This window comes from Canis lupus, chromosome 20 (assembly GCF_003254725.2).
Source record: "Canis lupus dingo isolate Sandy chromosome 20, ASM325472v2, whole genome shotgun sequence".
NCBI lineage: Eukaryota > Metazoa > Chordata > Mammalia > Carnivora > Canidae > Canis > Canis lupus.
In genome coordinates, this window is record NC_064262.1 from 56478245 (window position 1) to 56491735 (window position 13491).

A 13491-nucleotide genomic window follows, 5' to 3' on the forward strand; every position below is an offset into this window, starting at 1 on the left:
CAGCTCCGCCCCTGCCCACCAAGCCTGGGGTCTGCTAAAAATGAGAGTGCGTGGCCCCAAATGCCTGAATACTGGGAACTGCCTCCCTAGCTCAGGCTCAGACGCGGGTGGCTTCCCAGGTGAAAGAGCGTCTGGCGTGCGGCTCCTGCTGTCCCAAAGGACCGGGCACTAGAAGGACAGGCCCTGCTCTCGGTCTAATGCTCTGTTGTCAACATCTTGAAATTCCTAAATTCCTACCAATTTTCAACTAGAGATCCTGCGTTTTCATTTTTCCTTGCCCCAAAATTCTATAGCCCATCTACATCGGGGACTCTGATATGATTTGTGGGGACTGTGTGTTCCGGAACCCGATAGGAACATTGAAGAACCTTCCAAAAATGGGTTCCTTTTTTTCTTATACCATGGGGACAAGGGGGACTCACATTATCCTTACTCATCTCTGGCCCCATCAGATAGTGTCTTTATGTAACACACTAATATTCTGCTCATCACGAATTCTTTTGGGATGGATTTTTATTTGTAAAGAACATTAAAGTAGTATTTATCTTGAAGGAATTTTTTTTTGGGGGGGGAGGAGGGGAGGGCAGAGGAAGCCTTAAATTTTGCTTATTTATCTCATATTCGTCTGGCCTTCCATCTGCCCAGGAAAGGTGTCTGGGGTCCTAAGTCTCCGTTTTGCAGACGGGGAAAACCCAAGGCCCAGAGAAGTCACAGATATCCGGAGAGGCAAGCGGCATAGTCGATAATGACAGCGATGGTGGTGGTAATTAAGAGACTGTATTTAGCACTTGCCGGGCTAACCAGGCATTAGTTCACCAACTTCTTTGGGGCCTGTTATCCACATGGCAGCAAGAGTGATCCTATCAGAATCCCAGTTGGCCGGGCTTTCGGTGGGGGGGGGGCGGGGGTGTCGCGGCCTCCTGCCTCGAGAGCCTCCCTTGGAGTAAAACCCCCCACCGCTCCCAAGGCCCTGCACCATCTGTCATGCCGCCGGCCCGGCTACAGAATTCACATGGCCCAGTGCAGAACAAAATTGTGGGACCCCGGGGCAGCCCCTGTGGCGCAGCGGTTTAGCGCCGCCTGCAGCCCGGGGTGTGATCTTAGAGTCCCGGGATGGAGTCCGACGATGTCGGGCTCCCTGCATGGAGCCTGCTTCTCCCTCTGCCTGTGACTCTGCCTCTCTCTCTCTCTCTCTCTCTCTGAATAAATAAAAAATAAAATCTTAAAAAAAAAATTGTGGGACCCCTTGTTGGAAAACTATTAGGAATTTCCAGACCAGCGCAGCAGGCCATGAACCCGCACAGGCCCTTCAGAGCGCAGGCCTCCAGTGGGAACCAAGGTGTGAAGCTGCTGGCCCTGCCTCCCTGCGCCGTCCCCAGTGCTAGGCTGGGCCTGCCTCAGGGCCCTTGCACTTGCTACTCCTGCCTCCCCCCACCCCCCCTCCAGGGCTGTCTCTCACTTTCAGGTCCTCTGCGGTTGAGGAGGCCTCTCTGACCTTCCTCTGTTTCAAATCGCACTTTCCTGGCCCTCCCCGCTGGCTCATTTGCCCCCTAGCTGGGGGTTCGGTCTGTCTCCTGCCATCTCCACCAGGCCGGGATTTTGCACACACGCGCGCGCACACACACGCGCGCGCGCGCACACCCCGCCCCCACCCCCAGGTCCCGAGCGGGCCCGCACACAGTAGGCGCGGTGCGCGGGTGGGGGCGGCGGGGTCAGCGCGGCCTCCCCGCAGAGCAGCCGGCCCGCGGGCCAAGGTTACGGAGCGCGTCCCTGGCACGCGTCCAGGTCGCGCCATGACGGAGCCGGCGGTGTAGACGGGGGCGGCGGGCCCTCCTCGCCGCGCGGGGACACCGAGGCCCGCGGCCGGCCGCCCCCCGCCGGGAGGGGCCGCGGCGGGGCGGGGCGGGGCGCGCCGAGCCCAAGGTCACCGCGCCGGCCGGCGGGAGGCGGGCTGGGTGGGGATCCGCAGGCCTCCCCGGGCGCGCGCCCCCCTCGGCGGCGCGCACGGGGCCCGGGAAGCAGCAGCGGCGGCGGCGGCGGCGGCAGCAGGTGGAGCCGGAGCCTCCGCGAGCCGAGGCCGCGGCCAGTGCCGGCGCCGCCGCCATTAGACAATAGGAGCGGCGGCCGGGCGTGCGGGGAGGCGGGCGGCGGGGAGGGGCGGGGAGGGGCGCCGGGCGCGCAGGAAGCGGGGCCCGGGGCGCGCCGGGGCCGGGCGCGCGGGGAGGGGGCGCAGGAAGCGGGCGAGGCCGGGCGCGGGAGGCGGCGGCGGCGGCCCCGGGAGCTGCCGATCGGCGCCGGGACAAAGGCGCGGCCGCCCGGCGCCCCGAGCCGCCCGAGCCGCCCGAGCCGGGGCGCACAACCGGGGCGCAGCCCGCGCCCCCCGCCGCGACTGACATGATGTTTCCACAAAGCAGGCATTCGGTAAGCGGGGCCCGACGGCCCGGCGCCCCCCCCACCCCGGTCGGGGCCCCGCATCCCCGCGCCCGCGCCCCCCCAGGTCCCCTGCCGGCCGCCCCCCCCCAGGTCGGGCCCCGCGCGCCTCCCCAGGTCGGCGCCTGGCACCCGGGGTCCCGGCCTGGCCGTCGCCCTCCCCGCTCCCGGCCGGGCCGCCCCCCCATCCCCAGCTCCCTGCTCGGCGCCTCCCCCGACTCCGGCGCGGGGCCCAGCGCGGCTCCCCCGCCCCCACCGCCCGGGCTCCCCGGCCCCCGCAGGTCCCGGCCGCTCCCCCCGCCCGGCCCGGATCCCCCCTAGTTCCCAGGCCCGGTCCCCTCCGGCTCCCGGCCCGGATTCCTCCTCCCCCCGGCCCCCGGGGCAGGCCCCCCCCCCCCGCGCCCCAGCCAGGCCGGGCCTCGGGCGGCCTTGGCCTCGGGCCTGGGGCACCCCGGGAGCCCCGCCGGGCCCCGCGAGCTCCGGGGCTGGTCTGGAGGCCTGGGATGAGGGGGGATCCGAGGCGCACCCCTCCCGGAAGAACGCGGCCGGGCAGGAGGGTGCTGGGAATCTGGGGCGGACGCCCCCCCGGGTGATTTCGGGCGCCGGGAGAGGCCCCCTCCCCAAGGGGACTTTTCGGGGAGGCCGGGCACCCCCACCAACTTGGGGAGGGGGCCTCCAGGACGCCGGCCCCCCTCCCGCAGAGGCGGTTGGGGCCCTCGGATTGCACCTCCCTCCGGCGCTTCCGAGGGGCGGTAGAGGGCGCGCGCCGCCCCCCGCCGAGGGCGGACCTGCTAACGCACCCCCACAGCCTGGGGGTGGCGGGGAGCGCGGCGGCCCCGGGCGCACCCACCCCTTCGCCTTCCCCCGGGAGAGGCGGGGGCAGGAAGCGAGGGCGGGGGCCGCGCCAGGGGCTGTAAACACGGGCCCGGGAAGTGGGGCAAGGGGGGGGCGCTGCAGCTGCGCCTGCCCCGGGGGTCACCCCGCCCCGCGGGGCCCTGACCCGGCCGCCCCCTCCCCGCAGGGCTCCTCTCACCTACCCCAACAACTCAAATTCACCACCTCGGACTCCTGCGACCGCATCAAAGACGAGTTTCAGCTGCTGCAGGCTCAGTACCACAGGTGAGCTGGGGGCCAGAGGCCCGGGCGGTTGGGGGGGGAGGCCCCCCAGGCCTGGGGGGGGGGTTACTGCTTTATACACCTATTTGAAGAAATGGAGGCCGAGAGCGTCCTGGTACGGGGTAGGCCCTGTCCTGAGCACTTTCCGGATATTAAACTCGTAGACTTCAAGACAACCCATTTCACTGGTAAGAAGCCTGAGGCACAGAAAGTTAAGTTATTTGTCCAGACACTGGGGCTGTGTGGCTTCAGAGGGCCTCTCCCCACCCCCACCCCAATCCCCCCGCGTGGATAAAAGACCTCCCAAGGAGCCTGGTGGAGGATGGACCCCCCACCCCGGAAAGAAAACATTCCGCAGCCTGTCCTGTCTCTTCTCTGCTTAGTTTTGGGGAATGAGTTCCTGGCTCCCAACAAGACTCTCCAAGGAGGCTCTTCCCCCAGAATTTAACGTTCTGGCGCCGTAAAGGGCTTGCGCAGTGCAGCATGGAGGGGTTGGACCGGTGCTGTCTTTGTCTCATGCTTTAAGAACGTCAAGCCCAGAGAGGGCAGAGATTTCCTGAGGATGCACAGCACTGAGACCAGGCCGAGATGTGCCCGTAATCTCTGGGTTGGGGAACGCAGATTCTCAAGGCTGTTGGGGGGCGGGGGCTTTGCCTGGGAATCGGGCCGGAGTCCTCGGTCACGGTCGCAGACCCCAGCGGCTCTCTAGGCCTGTTGGCCTGCGCAGACAGGTTCCAAGACAGATTCTGGGTTTTAAGAAAGAAAAACAGCGAGATCCAGATCTGTAGATAGATTTTTAAAAAAAATCTCACCTTTCAAGGCGACTTTCCTCACTCCCCATGTGCTAGATGCTGAACCGATGTCCTCTTGTAGCATTTCCCCGCTGTGGGCCTCTTAACTGTGCCCATTTCTCAGACAAGGAAACTGAGGCACTGGCAGTTGAAGGCAGGCCCCAGGAACTTTGTTTGTGGTCCCTGATGTGAAGCATTTAGGGCCTGGGCTGGGCAGGCCTGGGTTCTCGGAGCCCCTCCAGAGCGCCCCCACTTCGTAGTGAGCCCTGGGGCCTGACAACCCCAGAGCCGGGGGTCAGAGGGCCGTCACAGGGCTGTGTGTCCTCAGCTAAACCCGACACCCTCTCTGAACCTTGGGGTCTGCACCCGGTGGACCTGGGTTTCTCTCTGGACTGTGAGGGGTCCTCCCATGGGGTGGGTACACACAGGAGTTGCCAGACCCTCAAACAGGGCCAGAAATTCAGAGTTTGGCGTGAAATTGCCTGATTGTTTTTTTTTCCCCCCAATGGTATCCACAAATAGCGTTTTTTAAGGAAAGGGGGAGAAAAAACACGTGGGGCCCATAGCCACATGCACAGTGGCAGACCCGTCGTAAGCACTTTGGTGAAGCGAAGATGCCAGGCCCCTGGGATGACTGACCAGAAGGTCAAGCATGTATCAGGTGCTTCCTGTATACCAGGCGCTGTTCTAGAAGCTTCTCTGGTCTTCATCCACTTCCTTTTCTCAGCACCCCCACCCTGGGAGGTCAGTCCCTACAGATGCAGAGACAAGGCCCAGAGAGGTAGAGGGGTTTGCCTAGAGCCACACAGCAGCGAGGTGGCGGGCCTGAACCCTGAAGCCACCGCATGTAGCTGGGGTCTGCGCCCGGGGCTTTCTAGGTCTCTCTCTGCCCTCCCCCTTGGGGCGGGGGGGGTGCTTTGGGAGGTGCCCAGAGCCCGTCCCTGCGGCGGGGGCCTGAGAGAGGCCAGCGGCTTGCCATCTGTTACCCAACAGTGGACTCTTCCCCGCTGGTGAAATCAAGGCCGGGCCCCCTCGGATACCCCTCGGTGAGCTGGGCCCAGGGCCCCGCCAGCCCGCCCTCCGCCCTCCGCCCTCCGCCCTCTCCAGCCGCTGTGGCTTCTGGTCCTTCGTCCCCGGCTGGACAGTTTTCCCCAGTGGCTCCGACTGTGGCCTCTGAAGCCAGCTTTCCGGGGCTGTGTGACCTTGAGCGAGTTACTCAACCTCTCTGGGCATCCGTTGCATCATCTGTGAAATGAGGATGACGCTCGTATCACTGATCTCATCAAGCGTCTGGAGTGCAGAGAAGTTTCTCGGAGTCCCTGGCTGACCCGGCGTGTTTGCTCGACTCTGCTTATCTGTGTTATTCCCCGTTACTCTCTCCGCCACCAGAGCCACAAGGCTGATTGCAGGATCCCCGGTTTACACTTAGAGAGCCTGAGGGCACACACGTCCCCTCCCCTCCCCGCGCCATCTTCACAGAGGGGGACACGGCCTTCTCCCTGCACAACAGGGGGCTCAGTCCACCCCCACCCCCCCATCTTGTTCTTTTCCAGCCTGAAGCTCGAATGTGACAAGCTGGCCAGCGAGAAGTCCGAGATGCAGCGTCATTATGTGATGGTAAGTAAGCTGGCCCTGGGCGGCGGGCAGGGCAGGGGGGCGCGGGGTGACCCTGGACCCTCCTCCACCCGCCCTGGCAGCTGCCTGCACCCGGCCACCTCCTTGGGATGGACGAGGATCGGGGTCCGCGCTCCATTCAGCCGGCCCCAGGGCCTGGCCCAGGCCGCCTCGCTGGCCTGGCCGCCCGCCCAGCCAGTGGCCCAGGTGCCAAACCACCGGGTTGCAGCCCGGGCCTGCCAGGTCCCCCGGCTGTCCTTGGCAGCAGAGGAGGCCGCTGCCGTGGAAGCCAAAGCCAGGAACTGACTGGGGGAGCGGCCGGATCCCTCCCTGCCCCCACAGGCCGGGCAGTTAACCCCTCCCTGCCTGAGCTTCAGCAGGAGGGGGGGGGCAGCCGCCGCGGGCAGGAAGCTGACATCCTGGGAGGGGGAGGGAAGGGGTGACACTACATTCTTTGCCTGACATTTGAGATCCTGCCTGGATCCATCCCCGCCAGGTGGCAGTCCCTACATCTAAAAGCCCCCCTCCTTGGCCCAGCCCAGAGCCCAGCTCTCCCAGGCTTGGCTGGGCACTGACCCTCCTGGCCCTGGAGGGATAGGGAGGGGGCGAGAGAGAGCTATGGGGGACTGGGGGATTCCCCAGGGGGGGCTCACTGCCCCAAGCGGGGGCACTGCAGCTCGGGTCTTGAAGAATGAGTAGGAGCTTGCTGGACAGAGAAGAAGAAACCACGGAAAGTCCTGGGGATGAACTTGGCTGCCCCTGCCCCACCCCCAGGGATGATGGGGAGCCATGAGGGGGTTTAGAGGAGGGGAGGAGGCAGGGTCAGATCTGGGGCGTGAGGGGGGTGCTGCTGACCCCAGAGCCAGACCCAGCAGGCTTTGTTTATCCTGGTTATTTATACCCAGGAAGGCCAACTTCCCTGGAGTCTGGGGCCACCCGCAGACAAGACACATAAAGATAAAAGATTAGGCGCCCTGGAATGTATGTGTGCTGGAGAGGGGGCTGGATAATTACTCCAGAAGCCAGGGGAGCCCGGCCAGGCTGGGGCCAGGCTGGGGCCAGGCTGGGGCCCTGACGCTTCCCCAGCTCCCCGCAAGTGGCCCCATGAGGGGCCAAGACCCTGCTCCCGCATGCGCGCCCCACCTGCCCTCGTCCTCCCACACTGTGCGTCCCATCCTTGGCCCACCCCATTTCTCTCTCTGTCTCCCCACCACGCAGTACTACGAGATGTCCTACGGCTTGAACATCGAGATGCACAAGCAGGTAGGCCACCACCCCAGGCAGGTGGGCCCGCCCCTTGGTGACCCCCAGGTCTACCCCCCTATCCTGTTACCTTCCACACCCCTCTCCCTGTTCTTTCTCCGGCCTCCCCCAAACTACCACCCCCACCCGGCTGACTCCTGTGGGAGGGGGTGACACGCCAGCACACTGAGAACCCCCAGACTGCCCCTCGCCCTCCGGCCCCCTGAGGTCGGCCAATATCAGGGATGTCCTAAGAACTGTGCTGTGGGCCACCCTCTCCCCCATGCTGGGTGGCATCTTCCCAGGGCCACCCAGTCCCCGAGCCTGGACTCCCGGTTGGCCCCAGAGCCCACCTTTGCCTCCGACTGGGTGCCCATAGGCTTGAGGTGCTGATGCGACCCGGGGCCCAGTTGGGCTCCTCTCAGCCGGAACCCCGCCAGCTACTGGGGCTGGTCTGCACCTGCCCCTGCCGCCTCCCCGCCGCCTCCCCTGCACTGAAGCCTCTGTGTGTTGCAGGCCGAGATCGTCAAGAGGCTGAATGGGATTTGTGCCCAGGTCCTACCCTACCTTTCCCAAGAGGTGAGTGGCACCCCCGGGGCTGAAGGGAGGAGGAGGTGGTTGGGCCATGAACTTGCCCGGGCCTCCCCCCACCCCGACCCCCGCCCACGGCCCTCTGGGGCAGCAGCTGCTGGGTGCCCAGGGCACACGCCTCCCCTCTCTGGACCTCCCAGACACAGAAGATCCGCAGATCGGAGGAACCCCAGGGGCACAGGGCAGTACAGGGAGGGGCCTCACCCTGCTGTGGAATTCCCAGCCTGAGTGAGTCATTTCGTGGGTGAAGACGTCAGATATGCCAAAGGCTGCACCAAGGATCTTTTTTTTCCCTTTCTTGCTTCTGCCTTTTTCCCTTCTGAGATCTGTGTGCCAGGCCCCTGGGGGCCGCCTCAGGCCAGAAACCAGGGGCCGCATGTTCGGGGAGGGCACTTGCACACACACGTGCACACAGAGGCAGGCGTGCACGGGCTCAACACAGATAGATGAGGCTCGCACGCGCACCTGCAGACACAGGTCTGCACGCACATGAACGCAGGGACGCGTGGACACGCACCCCGGGGAACCACGCACTGAGCTCTTGCTTTGGCTTTTTGTTTTTTGTTTTTTAAGATTTTATTTATTTATTCCTGAGAGACACAGGCAGAGAGAAAAGCAGGCTCCCTGCGGGGAGCCCAATGTGGGACTCGACCCTGGGACCCCAGGGTCACCACCTGAGCCAATGGCAGATGCTCAACCATTGAGCCAACCAGGCATCCCGGCTTTTTGGGGTTTTAAGACCGTTGGTGTGAGGCCCATTCCATCACCGGAGCCATTCCTGCCCTCTGCCAGGCTTCCTGTCCATAATTTATCATTTCCTCTTGGATTCCTGACCATGTCTTGGGGCCCTTTGGGTAACCTGCTTGCCCAGAGACAATTCCAGAAGGATACTATGAAAACCCTAGAGAAGGGGGTTCTTGGGGCTCTGATAGACCTAGACTTGTGCTTTCCTTTCATGACAGGAACTTCTTGGTAGGCAAGGCAAAAAGGGAAACTGGCAGGAGAAACAGACTTTCAGGGAGTGCTCGGGTGTGGGAGGGATTGCCCTGAACCCAGAATCCACTGGGCCTTCCCCAGTTGTGCAAGGAGAGGATCTTGGATTAGCAGATCTCAGAGGCACAGGCTGCAGGCTCTTAGGATCAGGTCTTCTCTGTATGGTTGGCCAGGTTGTGCACTGTTCATTGACTCCTTTGCACATGGCATTGAATAGGTCATGGTCCGGGGTTTCTCTCAGACTCCCCTAATGGCATTTTCTTCAGTATCTGGCACCAATCCCCTTGGGTCTTCTTGAATCTGTCATTTGTCCCCATTTTCCAGAGGAAGAGACTGGGGCTTGGTGAACAGAAGCGGCTGGAGGGAGGGGTTTTTCGGGGGCAGGGAGGGTGGCTCCTCGTGGGCTCTGTGCCCCAAACCTGCACAGAGATCGGGGCACAGCACCTGGCTCCTCTGTCTCTACCCCATCCCCCTTCCAGCACCAGCAGCAGGTCTTGGGAGCCATCGAGAGGGCTAAGCAGGTCACCGCTCCCGAGCTGAACTCCATCATCCGAGTACGTCTGGGCTTTGGGTGGCCTTGGGTGGGCCTTGGGTGGGCAGGGGCCCCAGGCAGCTAATGCTTCCCTCCGTCTGCCCTGCAGCAGCAGCTCCAAGCCCATCAGCTGTCCCAGCTGCAGGCCCTGGCCCTGCCCCTGACCCCACTGCCCGTGGGGCTGCAGCCACCCTCGCTGCCCGCCGTCAGTGCCGGCACCGGCCTCCTCTCGCTGTCTGCGCTGGGCTCCCAGGCCCATCTCTCCAAGGAAGACAAGAACGGGCACGACGGTGACACCCACCAGGAGGATGACGGCGAGAAGTCGGATTAGCGGGTGGCGGGGTGGGGAGGGTGGGGGGGCGAGGGGACACAGACATGGAGAGAGGAACATTTAGCGCAAGACACAGTGTAGCTCGGGATTGGCTGAACTCGGTAGTATTTATGGTAGCCGCCTGCTGGGGTCCTAGCCCTGCCTGTGTGCCACCCCTAGCTTCTCACACCCCCGGCTCCAGCCTCCCTCCTCCTCCTCCCTCTCCCCTCCTCCCCGCCCCCCCTGCAGCCGGAGTGGGCCAATACCTGCCCATTCCACCCGGGAGGTAAGCTGAGGCCTGGAGGCGCACAGGGGAGGCCAGGCCCGAAGACAGCAGAGCCTCCAGAAGCCCAGCACCCCCGCACCTCCCCGCCTGCGCCCGCCGGGCCCCTCAGGGCGCGCCCCCAGCCTCCCACCCTGGCACTGCATGCAAACACCACGCTAGCTGCCCCTTCCCGCCCTGGGCACCCCGCGTCCCTCCCCCCTCACTCCCCTCCTCCGCAAGGCTAGTTCCAGAGCCCACGCCCACCGCTCCTCTCCCCTGCAGGAGAGGGGGCGGAGAGAGGGAGCCTAGCCAGGCGCAGGGGTGGGGGCGGGCGGGCGTCCCAGAATTCCCTTTCTCCCCTTCCCCAATAAAGATGAGGGTACTCAAGTTGTCTTGGTTTTTATTTTATTTTTTTCCTTTTTCCAGTACACTAGCTTGTCTTTTAAGAAAAGGGATATTTAAAAAAAAAAAAGAAAAAAAGGACAGAAAAATGTTTTAAAAAAACAAGCAACACCCACACCTGTGTCTGTATATAGCCTTTTAGACTTGTCAGCTTTTGTTGTGTAGAGTCGTTTGATCGCTGCGGAGAGAAGGGAGACTGCTGTACCGAGGGTGGGCTTAGCTGTGCCTTTCAAATAAAGATGTGAGAAGGTTGGTTGCCTTGTTCCTGCCTCTGTGTTGTGGGCTGCCGCGGTGCCCCCCTTCCCAGGGGAGGAGGGGGCTTCCCTCGTGTCTGAGCTCCCTCCTCCTGACGGGCCGGATCCGGAGAGTCCCCGTGGGGGTGGGGGGTCCGGCCTGTCCCTGTAGTCTGTCTCCTGAACTGATGCCCAGACCGGAGGGGCAGCTGGAGGCTCTGGGTCACACAGCCCGGCCCAGGGGCCTGAAGCGGAGCTGACCCGGCTTCCCATCCCCAGGCCAGAGGGCTCCTCGGTGCCATTCTTTTCCCTTAGACACCAGACTTTGAGCCCGCAGGACCCACGCCCACTGCATCCCCACGCTGCCCATTTGGCCAGATCAGAGAACACACAGCGCCCCCCCCCCAGCTGAACCAGACCCTCCGAGGACCTGTCCAAGGCGTCCCTGCCACGCCCCAGCTGGACCACCCAGGGGAACCCCAAGGAAGGCTATCAAGAGGCCTCCGGCTGCCCCCCCAGGGAACGGGGCAAGGCTGAGGATGAGGCAGGGCGGGCAGTGTAGATTGCAGACCCTAAGGGACCCGGGCACCCAAGGGACTTCTGGACTCCGAGAAACTCCCACCTGCCCCAATCCAGTGGGTTCCCAGGTTGGACCAAGGGCACAGGGAGGGGGGTTGGGGTGGACTGCTTACCTCTGGGGAAGTGGCTCAGGTCCCCGAGGAAAGAGAGGCCGAGGGGGGGCGCCTGACCCGGTGGTCCCACCAGCCGCCTGCTGTGCCCCAGCAGTCCACCACCGCAGCCGGAGCCCCTCCAGAAATGCCAGCGTGCTGGGGTCCCTCCCTGCCTACCAGTCATCCTTGTGCCAAAAGCCCAAACTCGCCCAGGACCCTGGGAGAGCGTAAACCTTTTGCAGCGCCAGTTGTCACAGCTACTTGGAAGGCTACCTGGGCCCCACCTCGCGATTCCCCTGCTCCTGGATCTGTGTCCCGGCAGACTGGCCACCACCGCCGGGCCACTGCCCCCACAAAGACACGAACGAGGGCGTTCAGAGCTGCTGTCCCCAGTCACCGCTTCCCCGGACTGGAAACCACAGCAGAACAGACGAGCCGTGACCTAATCGTGCCTGGAACACGATGCAGCCGCGAAGAAGAGTGAGGCCCGGCTCCGCCGACACCGCCCACCGCATCTCGCGCACCCTTTAACAAGGCAAGCCGGGTACAAACGCGTAAATACCGAACGTCCCATTTCTACCAAGAACTAAGTCAAGGGATCCCTGGGTAGCTCAGCGGTGGAGTGTCTGCCTTCGGCCCTGGGATCGAGTCCCACATCGGGCCCCCCGCAGGGAGCCTGCTTCTCCCTCTGCCTGTGTCTCTGCCTCTCTCTGTGTGTCTCTCATGAATAAATAAAATATTAAAAAAAAAAAAGAACAAAGTCAAGCCCAGGTGACCTACAGTGGCAGGTGTCATGGGGTTACCCTTGGCAGGGGGGGGCCACAGGGGGACTTCTAACGGGGCTGCCCATGTTTCATTTCTTAACTGGGGGGGGGGGCTCAGGACACGGGTGTGTGCGCTTTGCAATCATCAACTTGTTCGCTTACAACCTGTGCACTCTTTTGTGTGTTACAATTCACGATTTTAAAAAAATCCTGAAAAATAGGTTTTGGGGGCCTCCATGGCAGCTGGTCCTGCTACCGAGACTCCCAGTTATCCCTCTTCAGCAGGCTGCAGCCAGACTGCAGCATCTTGCTGTTCCTTTGCCTAGAGGCCTTTGCACATGCTGTTCCCTCTGTCTGGAACCCTGTTCTTTTTTCCCCCTCCTCCCCAGGGTTGTAATCCTCCGAGACTTCCAGATGTCCCTTTTGTCCCCTGACCCTCCCCTAAAGCAGGACTCTGGGGTCCCTCCACCTGGGTCCCGCACAGACAACATATTAATATGTCACATGATGGTTCCAGGAAGCCGGTTGGTCTCCAGCCTCGATTTAAATCCCGGCTCTTGCTCTCACGGCTGGAGAGTGTAGACGAGCAGCTCCACCCCCGTGGATCCTGGATTCCCCATCTGTAAAATGGGTAGGATCTCAGAACAAACCTCGTTATGAAGATCGTATTATTTAATCGGTGGAAATGCTTACGGCTCTGGGCACATTCATTCATTCATCTATTGAGACCTCTGAGCTCCCCAGGACACAGAAGATATAAATCCCTGCCCTCTGGCTGGAAAAGACAGATAACCAGGAAAATAGAGAGTGTGTCAGCACGTGTGTGTGGATAGGGAGTGAGGCCCAGCCGGGATGGAGGGTTGGTGGCAGGATTTTTCTTTCTTTCTTTTTTTTTTTTCTTAATTGGCTCATAGGAGCAACTTAATAAATGTTAGCACATTTATTGAGGGCCCACCTGGGTTGCCACCGCCTCAGACCCTAACGGGAGATTTGAGGCAAGTGAGGTCACTTGTCTGATGTCACTTTCTGGGAAATCGGTGGGAGAATTAGCAGGGAGCCTGCGAGGGCCCGAGCTGTCAGCTGATGCTGTGATTCCTGATGCTGCTGGCAGATGAAGGGCGCCGTGGGAGGGGGGTCACGACCCGACACCCCCAAACCAGGGGGCTCCTCCGGAGACCGGGCGCCCTGCGCAGCCACGGGGGTGGGCTCTGCGCCCTCGGGGTCTCCCCCTGGGGCTCGGCCCCCCAGTCCCGCTGCAGGGCTGGTTCCCCCCACCTGGGGAGGGCCCAGGAGCCCCTCCGGCGGGGCGGGGTGCCGGGGCGGCCCCGGGGTGGCGACCGCGGCCGCGGAGCCGGGCGGGCGCAGGGACGGCCTCCGGAGCCCCCTCCCCGCCGCGGCCTCCCGCGCTTAACGACCGCGCCGCCGGCGACCTCGGCTAATTGATCCGCTAATGGGCCCCCGCGCCGCGGCCGCGCCTAATGAGGCGGGAGGAGGGGGCGGGGGCGGCGGGAGGGCGCAGGGGGGCCCCGGAGAGCCG

General features: G+C 63.1%; 1 protein-coding gene across 2 annotated transcripts; it reads left to right on the forward strand.

Annotated features, from left to right (window-relative positions):
- The first annotated feature begins 2234 nt into the window (after positions 1–2234).
- On the forward strand, positions 2235–10539 carry TLE5 (TLE family member 5, transcriptional modulator). Of its 2 annotated transcripts, none has more exons than XM_025456882.3 (7): positions 2235–2421; positions 3452–3549; positions 5891–5954; positions 7170–7214; positions 7710–7772; positions 9257–9331; positions 9422–10539. In XM_025456882.3, exons 1-7 carry the CDS (start codon positions 2395–2397, stop codon positions 9638–9640), a joined length of 591 nt encoding a protein of 196 aa, XP_025312667.1. In that variant the 5' UTR covers positions 2235–2394; the 3' UTR covers positions 9641–10539. The 2 variants fall into 2 exon arrangements, with proteins under 2 accessions (XP_025312667.1, XP_025312666.1); XM_025456881.3 differs by having other exon boundaries at positions 2243–2421; positions 9419–10539.
- The last annotated feature ends 2952 nt before the right edge of the window (positions 10540–13491 follow it).

Excerpts from the sequence above, each read along its gene's own strand:
- TLE5 (XM_025456881.3), top strand. The coding sequence starts at position 2,395 with ATGATGTTTCCACAAAGCAGGCATTCG. Across the intron at positions 3,550-5,890 it reads CTGCAGGCTCAGTACCACAG|CCTGAAGCTCGAATGTGACA; the intron begins GTGAGCTGGGGG and ends GTTCTTTTCCAG. Across the intron at positions 5,955-7,169 it reads TGCAGCGTCATTATGTGATG|TACTACGAGATGTCCTACGG; the intron begins GTAAGTAAGCTG and ends CCCACCACGCAG.